Source organism: Talaromyces atroroseus, assembly GCF_001907595.1.
Source record: "Talaromyces atroroseus strain IBT 11181 chromosome Unknown scaffold_5, whole genome shotgun sequence".
NCBI lineage: Eukaryota > Fungi > Ascomycota > Eurotiomycetes > Eurotiales > Trichocomaceae > Talaromyces > Talaromyces atroroseus.
The window spans coordinates 676,267-699,199 of record NW_017971437.1 but is presented as its reverse complement, the minus strand read 5'-3'; the positions used below and the strand labels follow the sequence as shown (position 1 = coordinate 699,199).

The 22,933-nt window shown below is 47.0% G+C and overlaps 7 protein-coding genes across 7 annotated transcripts; 2 read left to right on the top strand and 5 right to left on the bottom strand.

Moving 5' to 3' along the window:
* Positions 1–3,610: 3,610 nt before the first annotated feature.
* Positions 3,611–5,248, top strand: UA08_04698 (hypothetical protein; the record flags this gene model as incomplete). Its single annotated transcript, XM_020266997.1, has 3 exons — positions 3,611–3,628; positions 3,785–3,903; positions 3,997–5,248. 3 exons carry the CDS (start codon positions 3,611–3,613, stop codon positions 5,246–5,248), a joined length of 1,389 nt encoding a protein of 462 aa, XP_020119971.1.
* A 982-nt stretch (positions 5,249–6,230) lies between these two features.
* On the bottom strand, positions 6,231–9,816 carry UA08_04697 (hypothetical protein; the record flags this gene model as incomplete). The annotated part of the gene is made up of 9 exons (XM_020266996.1): positions 6,231–6,250; positions 6,322–7,198; positions 7,263–7,409; positions 7,480–7,523; positions 7,607–7,805; positions 8,240–8,271; positions 8,453–9,253; positions 9,421–9,461; positions 9,632–9,816. 9 exons carry the CDS (start codon positions 9,814–9,816, stop codon positions 6,231–6,233), a joined length of 2,346 nt encoding a protein of 781 aa, XP_020119972.1.
* Positions 9,817–10,387: 571 nt separating this feature from the next.
* Positions 10,388–11,395, bottom strand: UA08_04696 (hypothetical protein; the record flags this gene model as incomplete). Its single annotated transcript, XM_020266995.1, has 1 exon — positions 10,388–11,395. One exon carries the CDS (start codon positions 11,393–11,395, stop codon positions 10,388–10,390), a length of 1,008 nt encoding a protein of 335 aa, XP_020120225.1.
* Positions 11,396–11,922: 527 nt separating this feature from the next.
* UA08_04695 (Mitochondrial inner membrane i-AAA protease supercomplex subunit) lies at positions 11,923–14,459 on the top strand (the record flags this gene model as incomplete). The annotated part of the gene is made up of 4 exons (XM_020266993.1): positions 11,923–11,952; positions 12,016–12,135; positions 12,194–14,002; positions 14,064–14,459. 4 exons carry the CDS (start codon positions 11,923–11,925, stop codon positions 14,457–14,459), a joined length of 2,355 nt encoding a protein of 784 aa, XP_020120224.1.
* Positions 14,460–15,057: 598 nt separating this feature from the next.
* UA08_04694 (hypothetical protein) lies at positions 15,058–15,610 on the bottom strand (the record flags this gene model as incomplete). Its single annotated transcript, XM_020266992.1, has 3 exons — positions 15,058–15,085; positions 15,377–15,462; positions 15,533–15,610. 3 exons carry the CDS (start codon positions 15,608–15,610, stop codon positions 15,058–15,060), a joined length of 192 nt encoding a protein of 63 aa, XP_020120227.1.
* A 1,123-nt stretch (positions 15,611–16,733) lies between these two features.
* UA08_04693 (hypothetical protein) lies at positions 16,734–17,033 on the bottom strand (the record flags this gene model as incomplete). The annotated part of the gene is made up of 3 exons (XM_020266991.1): positions 16,734–16,762; positions 16,793–16,818; positions 16,918–17,033. The coding sequence occupies 3 exons, from the start codon at positions 17,031–17,033 to the stop codon at positions 16,734–16,736; spliced, it is 171 nt and encodes a 56-aa protein (XP_020120226.1).
* Positions 17,034–19,768: 2,735 nt separating this feature from the next.
* UA08_04692 (hypothetical protein) lies at positions 19,769–21,761 on the bottom strand (the record flags this gene model as incomplete). Its single annotated transcript, XM_020266990.1, has 4 exons — positions 19,769–20,158; positions 20,230–20,396; positions 20,462–21,456; positions 21,532–21,761. 4 exons carry the CDS (start codon positions 21,759–21,761, stop codon positions 19,769–19,771), a joined length of 1,782 nt encoding a protein of 593 aa, XP_020120229.1.
* Between the last annotated feature and the right edge of the window lie 1,172 nt (positions 21,762–22,933).

Genomic DNA, 22,933 nt, shown 5'->3' with positions numbered 1-22,933 from the left:
TGTGGCTACGGAGTACTCAAAACAGCATTCTGTTCCGAGTTCTGTTGCCAAGGCCAAGAGACACCGAATATTGGCGCTCTAGGTATGCCGCGTGGTAGCATGCTCCGTAGTTAGTTTACTAACTAACTAGTTAGTTGGTTAGTTAATAGCTTGGCCGCTGGAGTCTAGTGAGTCCGATGCCAAGCGAGTATCGACTACGAAGTCGACTGCTTCAATCCAGGAAAAAAAAAAAAAAAAAAAAAAAAAAAAAAAAAAAAAGAGGATAATCATCAACTGCAGTCGGTCCAAACCGACAGGCAAGCCCCCAAGTCCAAAATCTTCCTCTTAACCGCTTGGCGAGAGGCTGCTCCTATATACGGCGGTTATAGTCAACTTAAGCCTCTTTGAGTGAACGATGCTGACAGTTGCATAGACCGGCTAACTACTCGGTGAAGTTGAGTCTGTAGCCGACAGGATCATAGTCCTTGCAGCTGGCACTATATTCAATCGGACACTCCGTATAGAGGTAAGCGAATTAGTATGCAAATCACCGAATTCTTGGCAGGGCTGGCTGGTGATTGCTCGCTTTACCGAGTGCGATTTTTCACGATGTTGTCAGTGATCACAAAGTCAATACTCCTGCCTAACGCAATGAGTATCGCCGGTAAGGATTCGCGATTACTCATAGGGCGACTTGTAGTAGTTGGTTAACTGATCGTCAACATCCGGCCTTTATGATGAGCTATTTGATAGTATGTCTGTGATAGTTTATCTACACTCGAAAACAATACCCTGAATCAATACGCCCCGTACGGTAAATAACGTCTGGACACTGTAATGCCGTACCGCACTAGCCCCCTTAGGGCGACCCAGCAGTCTGGGTGGTCGCGTCGGCCTTCCCTGCTTTACCCAAGCATATGATGAGTAACTACAGTTGTAGTTATTTACATCCCATGTTTATAGAGAGAGAGAGAGAGAGAGAGAGTTATACGCCGTATATTTATTGCACGGCATGCATGCCTCGTCCACAAGCAAGCCGCTACGGAGCAAAGATGACGCTGCGCCAAGTCGCCCAGCCCCCGACTCTATACTCCCAGGCCATATCTGACACTGACATGCGACAAAAAGACATGCTGGCTGGCATGTTCTTTCTATAGCTCTGTGGGAGGGGGGGCGGTGGCTTTCCTGTCAACCACTCACCATTTCCACGGGTTATTGTGCCATACTTCGATCGCTTCGAGCAGCTGACCTGTCCCTTTCTCCCTATCTTGTCGTACATCTATCTGATGATTATCTGCGCGGCGTAGTCAAGAATGGACCCCGCATCAACGACTCAGCTGTGGCACTGTGCAGACTGCCGGTTAGCTGCGTTCCCTGCCAACAAAATAACTCTCCGTTTGGCTAGCATGGGAGAAAAATCAACCCATCGTGATGCAGGACGCCGGTGAACTCTCTGGTTAGTAATTACGTAGTCCAATGATAGTGTTAACTCCCATCGTCGGTTTTCTTTTAGCGCCGTCTATTAGGGCTTTCCTGACCAAAAGTAGTTCATGGTATATATACACCGCAAGCCGCTTGATTCGCGTCGCTGCGTTCACCAACTACCCTCCACGAGTCAAGACAACGGGTAGTTATCGCTCCATCACGACGGACAAACACGGGCTAAAACTGGGTACCGCCGAGGTTAGTACGAACTCTGAAACCACGAGTCAAGCAGATCCTATCCATTCTACGACGCGAAAATGCTGCATTTCCAAAGGACCGTTTGGCGCCGTTGTTATATTGCTGTTCTAGTATGATTATCCAGGTTTTGCCTCGGTTATACCAATTCCGAGGAGGGGAGCTACATACCATATAGGAAAACCTCGGAATCGGTGGGTGCAATTCGTCCAAGCCTAATGCGAGTGCCATCATCGCCATGGCCACCCCAGTTTTCGTATGCCTTTAATTGGTGGCCTTGCATGTGTTCAACAGTCATCTGGCGCCGTGAGATTCCAAGGTTTGCACTAAAAATATAGACATGCCCAATGACGTACACCCGGGCCAATGAGCAGATAAGCCATGTGCGTGGTCTTGCTTGGAACTTTCTGATCTGTACGGAGTACGCTCTCGTCAATTTTCATTATTGCCTCCAAGTACAACCGAATTGGGCTCTATAGCACTATCTATCTAGGCGGTATCCCAGTATATCGGCACATACCTCACGGACGGAGCTTGCGTCGTAATCGGTGTGGACGTTGAATGTAATTTACATACCAGTTATTACAATTCAGGAATATTCTACACTTGTTCGTTCTCATTTGCCATTTACTATTTACTGCTTAGTATACTGGCAGAGTCCGGCTAGACACTAGGCTTTCCTCAAACAAGGCATCCCCAACACCATTCCACACGGAGCATATCGCTCCTTCAGTTCTAGACGCTGATATGTTTTACTGTAGATTGACCATATACCAATAATAGGCCAAGAATAAGCCAAGGGAGCCCCGTATGAGTCGGTGTGTCTCCATATGGCCGATTGCATGCTTGGCCACTCAAAATGATGACAGTACATCGCTTTGGCCAATAGTTACAAGCAGATTTTGCCTTAGCAAATCGAGATCGATTAGCTGTGCGACAAATGCATGGCCATGCATGTACATATGTGTGAGCTATGTGCCACAAAATCCTGATTTGATGTGCTCTCCGTTATAGGCTAGCTTTACTTCACATAGCTAGATGTATGCATTACATGTGGCATGTTTCCATGCATCAAGTCTAGGTCAATGACATGTTGGTAGGTACTTGATCGCGGGGCCCAAGCTTCGAACCAACGCATACATCAGTGGACCCTAGTTAACTACGAACTAGTCTAATAAGCACGGTCATCTTAGACTTGAATGCTCTGATCATGAGCTTGGTTCAACTGCTCTTGTAATGCTAGGATGTCCCTATTCAAACCACGGAAACATACCAGGACAGAGAGGTAGCAGTCGGTGGCCTGCCCAATTAGGAAATTTTGGTGACATGCCATCAGTCAGGCACGGAGGCACCCCTCAGGCAACAATCCAACGTTCCCTCTGACTGTCTTCTGACTGAGCTTAATCCTCAGCTCACTGATCGCGCTGCATTGATGGGATTAGCTCTCCACCAACTGCATTGTAGCCATTCTCTGCAGGGTCATCCCGGTAACAGTCGATGTGAGATTTGACGCATCCACCCCAATGCGGCGCATATCTACCTCTCCATGGCCGATATTGCAATTCTCATAGACAGCTGTGTTACTTTCGGAGATAGCAGCTAATGCAGATGTAGATTCGCGGACTTGGAAGCCCATAGCTCCATGCTTGATTCCAGTACTACTTGAAGCTCATGTAGTACGGGAGTACAGGGTATAAACAAGAGTATTTAGTCACCTTCAGCCGATGCCACTGAGACCCTTGCCAGGGACTGACTACTTAGGGCTTATTGTGGGGAAGAAAAGCACCGATGTGGTCACCGTCAGACCATCCCTCCGAAGACTTTTTTTTTTTATATATGTAGCGGAAAAAACAGTCCATTTCGACAAATATAACCTATACATTCTCTGCAAACACATTACTCAGAGATTTGTCCCTTGAGATGATTGCAGTAACTGTATGAGGGCTAAACAATGTCCGGCACTTCGGAGGTACTTAATGCCGCCATCTACAGGCTGCTATGTAATTGAACTTCCGCTTCCGCAGATCTTCGATTCGTCAACAGTGCATACTTCTTTTTGATGCGTCCACCAATTTATCGACCAAATGAACACTCGCTGATTGATGCAACCAACACTCTCGTTTAGTCTCTTGTGCCGAACATGTTGGCGGGGACTTCTTTTTCCGACGGGGAGGCCCGCTTGCAAATTGACTCTCCTGACGAGCTCCAGAACAACATCGTCGTGCTTGTCACAGGGGCCAATACGTGAGTCGCTGGGTGAAATTTTCTTTATTCATACTTTTTTGGGGGGGCTTCATTCTTCATTTTCTGAGCTAATGAATTGAGTTGTCCGTGTAGCGGTCTCGGTTACTCGACATGCCAACGTCTTATAGATGAATTTGAAAAGAACTTCCCAAACACCCACAAACTTACTCTCCTAATTACCACTCGCCGCCCTCCAGCGCAAGTGCGCGATCTTAAAAATGACCTCCGCAAATATGCCCTTCGTCTCGGCTCGCAGGTCGCAGAGCGCATCCGCATTCTCGCAGAAACCTTAGACCTGCTCAATCTTTCCTCTGTCCGAGCCTTGTCCCGACGCCTCAATCGAAATTTCCCAAAGCTGGATGCTATAATACTGAATGCCGGAATTGGTGGATGGTCCGGACTTGATTGGCCCAAGGCCATCTACAATGTCCTGACAGATATGGTTCATGCGACAACGTGGCCATCCTACAAAATCGGTTATGTTGGCATGGTAGTCCCCAAGCAGACACAACAACCAGAAGAAAAACCATTAGGCTCCGTATTCTGTTCCAATGTCTTTGGTCATTATATGCTCGCTCATAATGTCATGCCATTGCTCAGACGGTCAGGACAGCCCAATGGCCCGGGACGAGTTATCTGGCTTAGCAGTATCGAGGCGACAACCAATTTCTTTAACGTGGACGATATCCAAGCACTAAAGTCTGGCACTGCATATGAAAGCTCCAAGGCATTAACCGACTTACTAGCCTTGACATCGGATCTACCCAGCACCGCACCGTGGGTGAAGAGCTTCCTTTCCACTTCCGAGTCCGACGACGACGACGATAGTAGTAAACCTACTCCCACCAACTATGTGGGCCATCCCGGAGTTTGTGGTACATCCATCGTTCCCCTTCTGCTACCGCTAGTCTACTGCATGATCGCTGCATTTTATCTCGCTCGCTGGTTGGGTTCTCCATGGCACCCAAACACACCTTACCTCGGTGCGAACGCACCCGTCTGGCTCGCTCTCAGTCCACAATCGACTCTAGACGCGGCAGAAAAACCGTACCGTGAAAAGGGTGGTGGTCGTGTGAAATGGGGATCTTCAACAGACATATTCGGCAACGCAGCTGTGGTCAGCACTGAGACAGACGGTTGGGGGTTTGGCGGCGTGGTTGGAGGCCCTATTTTGGCAGCAGACAAAGCTCGTCGCCGTAAACGGGGGATGAAAGTTGCTACCGTTGAGGACAGGGTCCGGTTTGAGGAGCTTGGTCGCCGCTGCTGGCAGTACTTGGAGGAGTTAAGAGTTGAGTGGGACAAACTGCTGGATACTCTTGAGCAAGAAGACGGCGGTGATTCATGACAAGATCTGCCATGATCTTTGTTGATGATAGACGACTCAAATATAGTAATTAATAGCAAACCGACTATGTATATTCTTCCTTTTCTTCTCTTTATATATACCCTTTGCATATGATTTCCATACATCTAGCCAACAGAAAAAGGCTATACCTCACAATCTAAATCAACTAGGTATTGTCCATAAATTACACAAGCCAGATTATGATTAGAGAATCAACAAAACCAAAACTCAAATTCTGTCATTGCTATAGGTATCCTTTTCTTTCCCACGTATTACCACTGCACACTAAATACCTAACAAAAACATAACCACATCCATGAATAAAACCATCGCTCCCCTGGTTTTCATATCTAACATGTCAGTCTCGCCTTTTCAGAAATCAAAGAGTATAAGTCTTTTGTCTCTTTTTAAAAAAAAAGAAAAAAAGAAAGTAAAAACTGGGTAGATATCAAATATCTACAACCCCCTGTGTCATCACATGCAAAAGAGATAGTATCGCGAGTCCTTTCTGTATTTTTCCTTTCCCGTTTTTGAATGCCAGACCGAGTAGAATGAAAATAAAATAAGAAACGTGCGAATTGGGGTTGTGTTTATTCTTGTGAAAATCGCAGCAAATCTCTTTCATGAAATCACGATTAAGACATGATTAGTGGTGAATTTTAGAGAGGGAAAAGAAGAGAATAGAGAGGGGAGAGAAATATGTATGTGTGAGGCGAAGTGATGACTGATGCGAAATTCAAAGATGAATAAAAAGGGAAAAGAATTTGGAGCTTTGTGATTAGATGCATACAGTGAAGACAAACGAAGGCCCTTCGCCACCAGGGCCAAAGGAGAAGTGAATAGATCATCCGGGGGGGGGGGAGAGGAAAGAATTATTGTATTGGGAGATGGAACACCACCAAATGAAAACAGCTGAGAAAATCCGTCAATGCGCCGATAAATGCCGGATGGCGATGGTTGTCAATGTGTCAGGGGACTGACTTCACATGATAATAGCGGGTACTGCGACAAAATGTTAGTTACGTACTGTGTATACGCCAACATTATCAAACCAGGCCGGAAGAGGTTCTTACCATCAATGTTCTGCTTAATGCTCTTGTGAGGTAGGATGGAACCTCCATTGACATAAACCTCGTCGGCAATTGTGACATCGTCACCGAGTACAGTGACATTCTCCAGGCGAGCCCACTTGCCAACCGAGCTATTCCACCCGACAATCGTTGACTTAACCCAGGCGTGATCTTTGACTTTGGTGTTCTCAAGAAGGACGCAGCGCTGGAGACGCACTCCATCACCAACAACAACATTAGGTCCAATTACTACATTGGGCCCAATGCGACAATTCTTGCCGATCTTGGCAGTAGGGTCCACCATCACATTGCCTCCATGCACGAAGGGCTCTGAGGAGGGCGAGAGAAGCTTAGAGTTTCGCTTGGCAAGCGACGTGAGATAGAGGCAAGTGCCGCTCAAGAAATCCTTGGGTTGACCGACATCCATCCAGAAGCCTTCAAGATCGAAAGAGTGCAGTTGCCCCTCCTTGACAATCGCGGGGAAAGTCTCCTGCTCGATAGACGTTGGACGCAACTCGATGCGCTTTAGAACGCTTGGGTTGAGGATATAGATACCGGCATTGATGCGGTTTCCCACAAACTCGACGGGCTTCTCCACGAAACGGTCGATTCGAGAGGGGTGATTGGGCTTATGGACAACGACACCGTATTTGGAGGGCTCATCGACCTTGGTGACCACAATTGTTCCCTCGTCACCGTGAGCTTTATGGAAATCGGCCAACTGTTTGAAAGGGTATTCGCAGATGACGTCGGAATTGAGGACAAAGAATGGCGTGTCATCCTTTCCGAGGATTTTCTCTGCCAATTTCAGGGGACCCGCGGTACCAAGAGGCTCGGACTCGACGGAGAATTCAATTTTGACATTATATTGTTCTTCGTACTGGTAGCAAAGAAAGCGCATTAGCCCGTACGTCCTGAATTCCCACCGGAGCGTTGAATGATACCTTCTTCAATGCTGCAACCATGACATCAGGGCGATAGTTGACAGCCAGCACAATGTCGGTGACGCCCGCAGCAGCCAAGCTCTCAACCTGATGTAGGATCATAGGACGGTTTGCAAACTCGACAAGAGGCTTCGGCAGTGTGAGAGTCTGTCATAGGTAGAAGAGCTGTTAGTCGAGCATTGGACGATGCCAGCAGGCGGCGGAGAGGGAAACTCACGAGGGGTCGTAGGCGGGTGCCAAAACCTCCGACAAGAATTAGAGCTGTGCATTTGCGTAATCATCAGCCAGGTGCCATTTGCCATGATGTAGTCCACGACTCACCCTTCATTTCCAATGAGGACTACAACGCGATTTCAAAAGATCAAAAGAAGTAGGTGCAAAGTCAATGACGACCGGCGCGAACGAGGGCGGTCGCAGGATCAGAGGTATGGCTATGATGGTGGAAGAAACAGGCTCGTGGATTGCTGGAGCGCCGGCGCAATGATAGGGGGCTCTTCTCCAGTTCACAAGGATAACTGTGTCAGGAGGTGAAGTTTTGGACAACTGTCAAAGGTGCATCGTGGCTTAAGTTGGAGTCGGCCAGAGGAGCTTTCCCAAGTGGGCCGGCGTTACTTGGCTGTCGCACTTGCAGTCAAGTCAGGTGGTCTCGGGTGGCCTCAGGCGTCCGTTTGCAGCCAGCGCCGTAGCCCCTGAACCGCCACAACCGCAACGTGCCTCTTCTTTTCCACCGGCATACGCGTTCGCCCCGTCCTGCTGTGGAAACTGCCCAACGACAGGCCAATTGATGCCCGCATGCATGCTCTTTGTTGTTTCATCTGGAACGAGGCTGAGGCAACGCTGTGCAGCCATTTACTGTTCTCTAAGAATAATGGACGCCATGCTGATGGGAAGTGGCAATCTCGGGTTTCATTTCGCTCAAACAGAGCCTCCGGTGCACTGCAATTACAGCATCTATTCTAATTGGCCGGCCTTCTCACCTCATTCGCGTCCTTGTCTTCAAAGGGCAAACCTGCGAATGATTTTATCTCAGACCCGGGGATTCCTCTATAAATCCCTGTCTCATCCCATGGTTACAGACAGATGTGCCAAGCGACTGACTCCTGCTGACTGGCTTCAGGCAATCAGTTTCGCACCTGGAAGGAAATATCTGGACCCAAAGATGACAACCGCTCCGATGAGAGCCGACACACCTGCAAAGGTGATGGCTGGCTGATATGTGCCATAATCGCTGACCATCGCGCCAGTTATGGGAGTTCCAGTCAGCCCTGCTATGCCGTAGACACCCAACGCCATACCCAAATATGAACCAATCTGATTCGATTGCGGCGCAGTCATGGCAATGGTTGCGGGGAAGACAGCAATCACTATTCCCGAAAAGAACCCGAATAAAGCAGCAAATGCAATAATGCCTCCGTGGGACCGAATGGACAACCAGCAAAGAATCAAGATGCCGCATACTGCACAGGACACTGACAGGGTATTGATTCTACCCAGTCGATCAGCAGCTGCACCGCCAAAGAGTCTTCCGAACAAAGATACTGCATTAAGAATTGCGAGGAGATAATAGGACAAGTCCACACTCAACCCTATTGACTCCGCATATCCTGGCAGATAGAAAAATGGAACGAAGACAGCCCACATGACTAGGAAAGTCCCGGCCACCTGAAACGAATATGCTGGATTTTTCCAGGCTTCCAGCAAGAGAGGCGGTCCACTGCGTCTCTTTGGCGCGTTCGAGGTAACAGACAGACAGGCTACAATGCTGAGGACTAGCATCACAAAGCCAAGCACTCGAACGGACCACCCAAACCCGAGTGATGTTCGGTTTAGCAATCGGTTCAGCACGGTAGGAAGTATAACACCAGAGAGAGAAGCACCACTTGACGCAATGCCCATGGCAAGAGGTCGTTTCTTGGAAAAGTAATGTCCTACCGCAGTCAAAGCTGGGGTATACGTAAGACCATTGGTAAGACCGCCTAGAATCCCCTGAGCTAGAATGAATTGGTAATAATCTCTGCATAAACTCATGATCATGACCGATAAAATGAAAAGCACCGAGCATGGAACAATAATTGGCTTCCACGGACACGCACAAACCTAGAATCAGCATGCCATGCCTCTTTTTTCTTCTGATATCTTCCGGCGACAAAGGACTCACCTTCGGCCCATAGCGATCCATCAGGGGCCCAGATACAAGCCCTGCCGAAAACATGAAAAATACTTGGATTGAACCAATCCAAGCAATATTGGAATTGCTCTCCTTGGGTAACATTGTGCTTTTGTAATATGACTCAAAAATTCTTTTATTTTCGAAGGGCATAGACGTTAGCATATAGAACCCCCTAATCAATGGATGCTCAACACTATACCCAAAGGCATTAATGTATCCAAATGTGTTGAACATGATGCACCAGCAGGCCAATACCGCGAGCCATCCCTTTGAGCCGCCTTCCGGTATATCTGGCTTTGCTGAAACAGAAACACCTGCTGGATTATCATTCTCGCTTTCATGCTCCAATACTTGGTCGTTCTTGTCTGGCGTTGATTCGGCCATACTGAAAGGTATTGTTTTTCATATAACCAAATCTACGGTAGGTTGATGAATCAACAATATAACCCATCAATTCTATTTTCATTCCTCTCTTGCGTCTTTACGTACCTATGTGGGGTTACGTAGGGATTTATTTCCGTTCTGGGAAAACTGGTATGTTGCTGTCGGAACCGAATTCGGAAGCCAGGTCGAGCACATCCAGCCCTGGATTCACTCAATCGCCGGATTCATCACGCAACTATAAATTTATCTTATCAAGTGAGCTGAGTAGCACCGTTGGGCGTGCCTAGTGCTTGGGAGAATGATCCCTAGCAGACTCCTTGATTTTCACATGTTCATTGGCTGGATTATGATCAACCCTACAATTGTATACCTATTTAGGGGCGAAGAATGTACCACCTTATGGCTCGTGACCTGTGTTATTGTATCAATTTTTGATATTCTCCTTTTCTTTCTCTAGGTACTCGTAAGGTTCGAATAGACGCTGTCCTTTTTCTGCGTGTATAGTGCCAAAGAGCAAAGTCTTATGCTTCCGACTCGCGTAGTCAATATGAACGATTTGTATTAACCAAATCTATTGCGTGTCCGGGGGCAGCAGTCGACCTAAACTATGGCTGTCATAGTGTGCCTTGATCCCAACGAAATTCATCAGCCAGCTTCGCACTTTTCGCACTTTTGTAAGTAGTCTGTCGTCGCCGCTTGCTGTGTCAATCACACCGGCAGAATATATGCCATAATCGTCTGTAGAATGGCATTCCTGTCGATGTAAAAGGTCAACCTTGGTCATACCTCGTCTGAGGCTTTGCCCGTATACTAGGTCTCGAAAGGAACCGAGTCCCACGTTTCTGATAAGAACAATATCCCGGGGGCGCAAGGAACAGATTTTCTCCCTAAATTCAGAGTTGCCATCGGAGACCAGTTTCCCATGTGTTTCTTTTGTTCCCTTTGACAATGGAAGCCAGAATGTAACCCCGAAGCCGGTCCTAGTCTCATCTCCCACAATGAGTTCAAGGATATCCAATTCCTGTTTCGAGTGTCGCGCAGTAACTCGCCGCAAGGGATTAATTCCTACAATAGCAACAACCAAAGTGACGCTCGGGGTTTGTGGGATAATTGACCGAAGATATGCGGCATTAGGAATGTCTTTTATGTCATGTAATTCGTTGGGGAAATCGAAAGAGGGTGTAGTAGCTTTCGGGCCGGCCACCAAATGCATGCTCTCATCGATATCACTATCATCCAGAGCCAATGTTGTATCATTGTTATCTGACTCGGACGAATAACTCGCTCCTAAGATAGATAGCGAGTGCTCATAGAATTGCGAAAGCACATCGTCAGACGTTCTGGGAATCTTAAAAATCAGATTGGTGGTGTCTAAAAAGAGCGTATTTCCTGTCCATATGGAAGAAGAGGATTGTTTTCCGCTCCCTCTTTGCAGAACCCTCCATTTCGTCTCGGATGAAGTGCCAATACGCGGACCGGAAGATTTGAATGGAGGTACAGCAGTCTCAAGCAGGTCAGTGCCATTCCACTCTAGTCTCCCTGATGGAGCTCCCATCAAAAAGATGGTCTTCCGCGACATTACGGATGAAGTACATTGCTCAGAAACACTTTCATGCTATGATCGATGATCGATTGCATGTATAAAAGCAGGCGCAAAGTTGGAAACCAGGACAACAAACTCACAAGCCGATGAGCGTAAACAATTACCCGGCTCCGGAGGCTGCTATCATTTGACGACAACGTCTGAAGGCGCGTAACTATCCCTGAAGACTGTGTCAAAGGTCTTGCTAAAAGTTGCAACACGTGAGCCATATAGTCACGTGATTTTCCGTAATCTTATTGGCTGCCGGCCGTCGGCAGTACGGGGAAGCGCTAAGTCCTCCGTGGCAAATCATGTCCGCTTTCCACGAAGTTCGCCGCAGATTGAAAGCAGACACCTTAGAATCATCGTCACCACCGTCATTTGCATCTCCTGCGTCTACTTCATTCATCTATTCTACTAGGAGATTTATCGTGTCACCTAGTTAACAAAGTCGATCGTAACGATTCCTCCGACTGTGGCTACATCATAGAGTGGTTGCGGCCAGGTGCCGCTGAGCGTCAATCATGGCTTTCAACGCTTCGGTCAGCATGCCGGTAGGATCAATTTCCATGCCATGCTTCCATTCCAGTAAGCTAATATCTGATTTGATTTTGCAGAATATACAATCCGCGACTTCCGAGATCTGGTCGGTAATGAACTCGCAATGGAAGCGTGCCAACATAGCCTACAGTTACCCTCAAATTCGCCGCGAGCCCGTCCAAACAGCACCGGTATCGGTAAGAATCTATATTTATTGTTGTCGGTTAACACTGTTCACTAACACAGGTATCCTAGGTCGAACCCCTTTCACTTCCGGAATCCTTACAGTCAGTCCCCTCAGATAAGATGATGCTTGGGCAGGTGTATCGGAGACCAACATTCGGGCAAAACACATTAAGAACTGCGGGCATGCTCGTTCGTGCGAGTAACTCCCTCCACTCTTCTCGGAACTACTCGTCGCTCTCAACTGTTGGTTTGAGAGGACTCCGAAAGCCCAATATGCACGGTCTTTCGAAGTTTGACCAGCAACGGTTTTTGTTTGGGGGGTTATCGCAGAACTTGCTAGCGCAGAAGGAAAAAGCGGCCAACAGCAATCCCGGCAGTGCGAATGCTCAGAATATGTTCTATCAGTCTCTGCTACGTGCGAACATGCCTGCTATTGTTGTGGAACGTCATCGTACGGGTCAATTTGCCAGTAATGCAGCAACCGAGGCCATCTATTTGAAGGCTTTGCAACGACTTGGTGGCGATGGCGCAGTTCAGGGGGCAGTTCAAGCCACTGGTCAAACGCTGGATCCCGAGCAGTTACAGTCCGTTGGGCAGGCAGTGGCAGCTCGCACGCATGGCAGCCAAGTTGGTGTGTCCACAAAGCAACCGGGCACCGGAGCTAAGGAGTCGCCGTTATATGTGGTTGTCGAAGAGTCCTTGGGCAGCTCTGTTTTCCGCTGGGTTAAATTCTTCCTCTATTTTGGCTTCTTTACCTATATGTCTCTTGTCTTGGTTACCATCTTGGTTGAAACAACCGGCGTTCTGAAGAATGTTCGAGGTACTCAGAGTAACGAAGCTACGCCTCAGCAGCAGAAAGTTCGTTTCAGCGACGTTCACGGTTGTGATGAAGCAAAGGATGAACTGCAGGAACTGGTCGAGTTTCTGTTGAACCCCGAACGATTCTCCACCTTGGGCGGTAAGCTGCCTAAAGGCGTTCTCTTAGTTGGCCCCCCTGGTACCGGAAAGACGCTTCTGGCCCGTGCAGTTGCTGGAGAGGCTGGTGTTCCTTTCTTTTATATGTCTGGATCTGAATTCGATGAAGTCTATGTTGGTGTTGGCGCCAAGCGTGTTCGAGACTTGTTCAATCAAGCCCGTTCAAAGGCGCCCGCCATTATTTTCATTGATGAGCTGGATGCCATAGGCGCGAAGAGAAACGAACGTGATGCGGCATACGTCAAGCAGACACTGAACCAACTTCTCACTGAATTGGATGGCTTTTCGCAAACCAGCGGAGTTATCATTCTTGCGGCAACCAACTATCCCCAACTGCTCGATAAAGCTTTGACCCGTCCTGGACGATTCGATCGCCGAGTTGTCGTTGGTCTTCCCGATGTAAGAGGTCGCATGGACATCCTCAAGCATCACATGAAGAACGTACAAATCAGCACCGATGTTGATGTTGGGGTCATTGCACGTGGCACACCTGGTTTCTCCGGAGCCGATCTGGAGAATCTCGTAAACCAAGCTGCAGTTCATGCCAGCCGGCACAAGCTGGATAGAGTGGGTCCAAAAGATTTCGACTGGGCTAAGGATAAGATTATGATGGGTGCAGAGGCTAGAAGTCGTATCATTCAAGACAAGGACAAAATACTCACAGCCTATCATGAGGCTGGCCATGCTCTCGTCGCTTATTTCTCCCCTTCTGCTACCCCTCTTTATAAGATCACCATTGTTCCCCGCGGCATGGCGCTGGGTATCACCCATTTCCTTCCCGAAATGGACACGGTTTCGAGGAACTACACCGAGTACTTGTCTGACATTGATGTTTCCATGGGCGGTAAAGCTGCCGAGGAATTAATTTTTGGCCCTGACAAAGTGACGAGTGGCATCTCGGCGGTGAGTTGCAAGCATATTCATATAAAACGGCTTAAGTGCTAACGAATTTGATGACGAATAGGACATCCAATCAGCCACGGAAACGGCATTCACACTTGTGACACGATTCGGATATTCCAAGAAGCTTGGAAATGTCGATTTGTCAACAAACTATGACAAATTATCATCAGAAACGAAACAAGAAATTGAGGCAGAAGTAAGGCGCCTCGTGGAAGAGGCGCGACTTCGTGCCACTAAGATCCTGACGGACAAGCGACAGGAGTTGGAGCTGCTCACGAAGGCACTGATGGAGTACGAGACGCTGACCAAGGAAGAAATGGAACAGGTTCTCCGGGGCGAGAAACTGGAGAAGATCCAATCCATTCCATCGGCACCTCTCAAACTGCCCGAGGCGCTTGCAGCAACGAGATTGAATCCGGTAACGCAGGCACCTGAGAGTGGGACTGCAGCAAAATAATATCCATTCTTTGCCCCTTTCTTTCATAGCCCTTTTTTATTCTCGATCTTCCTCTCTTCCTGTCATATCAAAGAATGGATGAATACGCAATCTTACACAAATTCTTTTTCTCCTACTGTCTTATTTTTGTATACTTGGTTGTTCTGTAAGACAAAAAGCTGTGACATCATTTCAACTAGTTGTATTATATTCTACAACTATTTACAATATCACGTCGAGACTTTCCAGTAACTGATACGCTTGGAGTAATACTAATACTACTATGTAGTAAGATTGGAAGTTGTGATGAATCATTACATAGGTATGACACCCACCGACATCTACCACAAACTAATATACAGAAGACTCAACTTGCGGCATGTTCTCTTTGGACGAATAATAAAAGATTATGGCTTGGGAGGCCATATATTTAATTCATCAAAAGAATACGTAACCCTGGGTTTAGATAACCCAGCATTTGTCAAAGCTCCCAATATGCCATTTCTCGCCCGAAGAGGCCCTAATTGAACTATTCGAGCATGAGCCTGCGAGAAAATTGGGATATGAATAATACTGATTAACCTTATATCTCTAGTTTGAACCTTGGAATTTTTGAGGCTCAGCCGGTGGCGTTATTGGCAAGATACCTATTTTGTTCGGTTTAGTACTATCCCAAGTCTTTCGTACGTATGATAGACCTAGTACTCTTCTACCCAATTCTTCCGAATAAGGTCATGTAAATTTGCCAAAGTTTTCCAAATCTCTGGATCTCTAGTCGCTACATGCCCATTTAGTGGCTGAAAACAAATGTTTATAATCCCCGTCAATATGTAACTTGAGGTCGACTGAAATCTACGACGAGCAATATCGACTCTTGGGTTACAGTGTAACTAGCTGTTATGGGCGAGTAGTAACGTGTCGAATATGCTGGCACACACCTGGCGACTGATACGCTGGCATTATTGTCAAGCATGAACAATTGGTCCACGTCAAACCAGGTTCTTCTTCCAGATGAAGACAGCACCTAGACGCAGTTTAATATTATTTCCAACCACGAGACGGCACGATGGAAAGAGCTAAGGTCTACTCCGTACACTGGTTGAAATAGCAATCAAGCACGCAGCCAGTTCGAGGTAACCACGTGGTTTTTTGAGTGCAATAACGAGCGACATCTTGTCATCTTCGTGCAAGGAAGCAAGATTACGTACGAGGCGGATCCCGGGAGTCTTGAATAAATGAATACGAAGAATCCAGATGTGTTCGAGAAATATAGTTAACTTGGTTCTAAGTACGGATAACTACGTAACGGCGTAAGTTATGGGCCGGTATTTCCGGGACGGGTCGGCGGGCATGGAGCGGGCCGCCCGTTCGTGCTGCTTTATTTAAAGAGTTTTCTCGGACGTTTCGTAACGTACAGCCACGTGATGGCCGCTAGCCCTTGTTGGAGATGACACGCGACACTTGAGTACAGTATGGACATCAGGAAGCAAGGGAGTTAAACGGCTATTAGTATTCTGATTTTTCTAGCGTTACACTTACGGCACTAGTCCGAAAACCCCGACGCGGGAAACCTTGTCGAGTTCAAAGTGACCCAAGTCTATTCGACAGTCTAGACTACGTACGGAATATTTAGTATTCGTGGTAGCTCGATTGTGGGCCACAAAGCTGTGAATACTAATTACATGTGGTACTATTGTAATATTTGTACGGAGTACTACTCCGTCGTTAAGAGCAACAACAAAACAAATAAAAAAAAAATGGAAATGGAAAAAAAAAAAAAATAAGCAATCAAAAACAAATCAGAAAACGGGGGAAAAGGCACATTTCCAACACCTCTATCTAGTTCACCGAGTGAAATCCTTTGATAATATAAACCTTATCCCTTGCCCCCTTTTTGTGTATGCCGTAAGTATAGTACCTAGTTATGCATTGCCTGAGAACGCCCAACTCAAACCAAAATCACTTTTGAGTGTGAATTTTCTTTTTCTTTTTTTTTGTAGTCTTTGGCGCCTTATGCCTCGCTCGCTAATCTTCTCGGTTGGAAATATTTCATCAAGTCCTCGGAGTTGTGGGACGCTTTTCCGTATTTCATTTTGCTTTTTTTATCCTTTTGGGGGGAGTGGAAGATCCATGAGTTTGTTTGTTGTACGGGATAGTTGTTAAGAAAAAAAAAATTCTCGTTGATTGTGAATGTGGACGAGGGACACAGAGCGAGACGTCAATCAGCTATCCATTTTTGCAAGTACCTATATTCCTCAAGAACAAGTCAGTGCTTTAATATTTCACACAAGTCGTTTACCAGGGGATAAAGTCTTTGCATATATCTAGAATAGAATGTATAGAATTGAACGCACCACAATCTTCATCCGGTCTGCGTTCTCTGCTCACATGAATAGTAGCACTCCAATTAGCTACCATCAATTGAACCAGAACTCCGGAAGGGAAGGGGAAAAAAAGAATCATCAATCCTCCAACTCACCTAGCCACAATGTTCGGCGGACAAGGCTTCTGAGTGCTGGCATATTTCGCACACCAGGCATCGACCAGGATTCGAATATGGCCACAGCGGTATGTGACTTCTTTATGATCACACATGGTGCAATTTTTTCCCGCTTTTCTTCGTTTTCGTTCTTGCGCACACACACTTTTCGTCTTTCTCTTTATTTTTCTCCTCTTTTCTTTGCACGGGCTTGTCGAGGTAGTTATTATATTGCAGTCACCACCGATATAAGATACAGACTGCAGATCATCGATAAATATAAGACATATTGAGAAGGGAAAAGGGAGAAAAGAAAAGAAGAATATAAATATAGCAAGCCTGAATCAAACGATCAGCCAATCCTTGTAGAAGGGAAGAAAAGCAGCAATGACACACAAACACACACGTACTAGTTAGTTATCTCGTGAAGCCATTGACCCGATTGATTAAGGATCCCGAATGCACCCCCCCCCCAAACAACAGACGAAAATGAAATTCCAACAAATAATTGAGATCCTATTAGGAATAGAACAACAATGGTTTTGGGCGGGAAAATATAATTGGAAAAAAAAAAGTTTGGGTATTTGCTTTGACACCCATGCAACGGGATGCAGGACAGTGCGGTTGGTTCGTTATTGATACGGGGACAAGGTATGTATGCAATGCATTCACACAAAGTTTTTTTGTCTCCTGTTTTTTCCTCTTTCTCTTCTAGAATGCTTATCCTAGTCTCTTTATCTTTTCCTTTTTTTTTTTTTTTTAACCCTCGCTTTTCTGCACTGATGGATCATTCGTTGCATACTAACTGCATCGAGTTACTGCATGGCAAATCTACGAAAAAGGCCACCCTACAGCATAATACGATTAGATGATAAATACGCTATTCAGCAGACGTAAGTAAACTAAACTATATGCAGCAAAAGTTCCTATCGTGCTCCGTACTAATCGTATACATACGTACTAGTCGTACCTTGAATTTTCGTGGCAATGGCAATGGCATGCATGCATGTCGGCAGCGGATTCGAGCGGGTCAATCTATAGAACTAGACAGGGCTGTTTTCTAGCGTCTAACTAGAAGCTCTTATTCAGTGTTTTAAGTTTGGTATTGGAGTAGATAGTTGATACTAAAAGTCTAACCGTGAATTTGAATGGTAATGTTCCAACCCGGCGAAAGGGACAGAATTAGAAATACGTAGCATTGGATCAGTGGATGGTGACGAGCCCTAACTACGTAACTTGACAGGAATCGTGTCGATGGCTTTGGGGATCTGCGCCTCATGCATATGAACCCTGCATCCAAGTTCTACATCCTCATTTTCGTTGTCATTTAACTATTGCTATCCGTAATCCTGGTATCCCGGTAGAATCCTAGTCCTCCTCCCGTCCAAGTGTGCTTCACAGTAAATTCCGATGCTGTCTGTTGCTCGCTAGCTGGAACTCTAACCCAGACTAACGCATGAAACAAAGAGACTGCAAGAAAATGCAAAAGTCCCAGATCAAGCAAAAGCAAGGGCGTTCAATCCATGTCGGATAAGATTATAGCGGGTGAAATAGTAACTATATAACTTAGTATAACCATGACATTATTAATATACAATACGTACTATTACTGTGGATTCCCTACTGAAATCCGTCCTGACTCTGCACAACGCACGCAAAGCCACAACCAATTACTCCGTACAGGCTAGGCGACTAGCGAAGGATGCGCGGCGCTGGCGATGCCATCCGGTTGGTTCGATGTTCCTGACAGGTCGGGGATTAATAAGTAAAAAAAAAAATAAAGAAAATGAAGGCGATTAATTCCAGCTCGGGCATGTTTCGGATTGCCTTCCAGTCAATTTCGGGTACGTGCTACTATTTACTCTGTATTACTTACGAAGTAGGATAATGGTTCTGCCATTTATCCACTTTGTTGGAGAATAATTGGAGACCCCCGGAGTCTTCTCCGTAATAGTCTGACAGATGGATTCTTCTCGAAGGATTTGGTTGGTTGGTTGACTGATTGATTGTCCCTTGCCTATACCTCGGTTATAGTACCGACGTTGTTTTGAATTTCCACCCCTCTTCGAATATTCGAATATCAGAATAAGGACCTAATGCAAGTGTGTAACTATTTCACGCGCCAATTGTGCCCTAGATAAGTCTACGAAAATATTGCATGCACCTATCTGTCTCGAGTCACATCATGCATCCGGGATCATGATCAAACGAAAATGAGATCAAAATGAGATCTATCACATACTCCTGCCGCTGCGGCACTGCCAATGTACATAGTATGGATGTGTATGTAAGGGTACCTAACCATGAACCCAGTTCTCTGTGTACTGCTCCTACTTAGGACTAAGTTAAGTGCCTGGATACTCGTCAGGTTAGGCGGTTTTGATCAGACAGATCCATGAGGGCTCCCGAGTCAGTAATCCAATCTCACTCCTTGGCTGGAATTTGCCTTGCATGATTCATGGCTATGACTGAATCTCTGGGTTTGACAGGTACTCGACATTATACATAGGTAGAAAGCATATATACAATATTGTTATAGCCCATATACCAAGGTGTTGGGGAAAAAATATATAAGGTATATATAAATATGAATGGAAGTATGACGAGAAAACACAAAATACAGAACAATACATGAAAAAATTTAATGATTCCGAGTCTGAATCGAAACGCTACTGTATGATAGACAGCATCTTGATGTTAACCCAATGCGCACGCCATGGACGCTCTGTACAGTGATCCAGCCCAGAAGACTCACAAAAATGCCGCTCACAAGAGACCCTCAAAAATATAAGAAAAAAACAAACAGACAAACAAACAAACAAACCAGTGTCATTGACGCACAAAACATTCATTAATCCGACTCTGAACCCACGGCAACATCGTTGGAATCATCGAAATCCTCCGGCACCAATTGTCGCAAAACGGGTTTCGTTGTTTCATGTGCTGCTTCTTGTGCTCCCTCAACCTCCTCGACATCATCGTCATCTAGTCCGATCTCAGTCGCGTCCAGCCAACCACGAGACATTTCTACCGCCTTGCTCCACTGTTTATACATCAAGGCGCTCTCCTGCGCGGACAGGTAGGGCTGGAACTCTGTCCTGTTTGCTCGGTTCATATGTTTCAACTCCTCATACGTCGACCAGATGCCGCTCGCAAATCCAGCTGCAATTGCGGCTCCCAGGGCAGTGGTTTCATGCATCGATGGTCGTTCCACCGGGATTTGGATGATATCGGCTTGTGACTATGGCGACATCCATGTCAGCACTCAGATAACTTCAAATGATCAGATTGAAAAGAAGAAAGGTTACATACCTGCATGCAAATGTCCGAGTTACTCATTCCTCCGTCCACGGCCAGATCAGTCAGCTGATGACCGCTGTCCTTAGCCATTGCATCCAAGATGGCCTTTGTTTGAAAGCAAGCAGCTTCTAGAGTGGCACGAGCAATATGACCACGTTGAGTGTGTTGCGTGATACCGACTAAATGCGGGGAAATGTTAGCAATCTATACCACCTCGAGGGAAGAGAAGAAGAAAAAGTCATACAGATTGTTCCCTTCGCGTCATCAATCCAATACGGAGCGAAGAGACCACTGAATGCCGTCACAAATACGCATCCTCCGTTATCTGGCACTGTTGCGGCGACCTCACTCACTTTCCGCGAGTCACGGAAGAAACCCAGATTGTTCATCAAGAATGACACTCCACTGCCGGCGACAGCGATACTACCCTCGAGTGCATACACTGGTTTTCGGTCGGACCCCAGCTGGAAAGCCACCGTTGCTAGAAGACCGTGTTGCGAAATCGTTGGTTTTTCTCCCACGTTATACAGCAAAAAGCAACCTGTGCCGTATGTGTTCTTCGCATATCCCGGTTCAAAGGCACAATGTCCCACCAGGGCAGCAGACTGGTCACCAAGACAGCTGGTAATGGTGGTGCCGGCCAAAGGACCGCCATCAAGTCGACCAAACTCCTTCGAATCAGCCGAAGGCACGATCTTTGGGAGGCGAATCTTGTTCTTGTCTAGACCGAAAAAGTCCAATAGCCTGTCGTCATATTTCAATTCATGCAAATTCATGAACATAGTACGCGAGGCATTGGTGACATCTGTAACAAACACCTTGTTCTTCACGCCTCCGTTCAAATTGTACAGCAGCCATGTGTCGACAGTGCCGAATGCTAGGCGGCCTTCATCGTAGGCCTTTTTGACGTTCGGACGATGGCGGAGCAGCCACATCAGAGTGACAGACGACGGATAAGTGGACAGTGGCAGACCACAGATGTTGAGCAGGTCGTCGGCACCTTCCTTGGACCTCAGCTCTCGCACCATGCCCTTTGTTCGAGTGTCGGGCCATGCAATAGCATTGTGCAGGGGCTCGCCGGTCTCCCAATCCCAGACGACCGTGGTCTCGCGCTGGTTGGTGATGCCAATGGTCTGAATATCAGACTTGGAGTGGCCCAGGGCAAGGAATGTTTTCATTGTTTCTTCTATACATTTTTCTACCGTTGCAACGAGTTCTCGGGGGTCTTGTTCGTGCCATCTGCAGAGGTCCGACGAGCAAGGTTAGCGTCACATGAGCATTGAAATGAACAAGGGTCGGTTAGTTGCAACACACCCTGAATGAGCGTGAATCTGGCGAAACTCAGACTGATAAGAGGCAATTGGCAAGCCCGTGCCATCGAAGACGATGAACCTGGTACTTGTGGTTCCCTGGTCAATGGCACCGATGAAGCGGTCCTTCAGATTATCGGTGCGCGATTGTTCGTCCTGGAGGAGTGAGCGCGCTCCGTCCTCCCTGGTCGTCTTGTTAATCACGGATTCTCGGCGCCTGCCCGACGAAGCCATGACTAGCCAGAAAGATATATGTCTAAAGGGGTAGAATGGGGTGGTGGAAGTTTATGTATAAAGCCGCCAATTGCTTGAACGAGGGGCAGCAGGGCAGCAGCTTGCGACAGATAAATAAATATACAGATGAGGAGCAGGAGGAAAAAAGTTCGGCGAGAGAAGCAGGTTGACTCTTGCCTTTTGTGACGTACACGGTCGATGACGCAGTTAGGGCAAGAGCCGGCCAATCACGTGCGCGATCCCGGGGACTGTGGATACGCCAATACAGAAAAGGATATATAGTACTATACTATGCAATCGATAGTATAGAGAGGGCGAGGTGGTTTACCCAGCACGAAGCGAAGACGAAGGGGAAAAAAAATATTAGAAATTAGGATAAGTTATTAGGGACAACGGGCGAGTACTGTGCAGGACGAGTAAGAGAGGAAAGAAAATGGAAGAGCGAGGAAGAAAAGGGGGCAGTCGGATTTAAGTGCGCGCGCAGGCTGTGCTGTGCGAGAGTCTGGCTAGAACTCGCAGCAAAGCAAGGAACGCGGCCTCAGGCCTAAAAATACATTAACTGGTGGGGGCTGGCTCTGCTCCCCGCAGGCCTTTACTCGCCAGTATGGAGAACCCAGCTCGCATTGACTAATCGCAGCGCCGAGCTCGAAACCTCCAAATTTTTTTTCAGAGTCAGGCGACCTCCAGAAAATCGGGTCGGCGTCGCTTCTCCACTGCCGCAGCACAATTTCGACGACTTGTACCTGGTCGATGCTCCCTCCGGACCTACTAATGGCAATGCATTGGGAATTTATGCCCGCCCAAGTCGCATCTGCCATCAACCCAGCCGGCCGGATTGGGCACACTGGCCCCGTTCGGACCAGCTAAATTTTTTTTTTCCAGCAATCACAGGCTCGGGTCTGGTCTGCATGCATGCCGGCATCGTGTCTTGCTGGTACGACGCCGAGAGTCACGGGTTCGGCATGAGCATCGCTGGTCTGGCCCTTTGGAATTGATAGTCGATAATCATCAATGGATTACACGCACACATACTTAACCAGTGCTTGGCAGCAATTGATAGTCGTCCATCCTCCCGCGCAGTATACCGTACATACATAGTAGGAGAGCCACGGCTATTTGGTATGCTGGTTGGTGGTGTTCAAACACACTCCGTAGTTCGGATACGGAGTAAT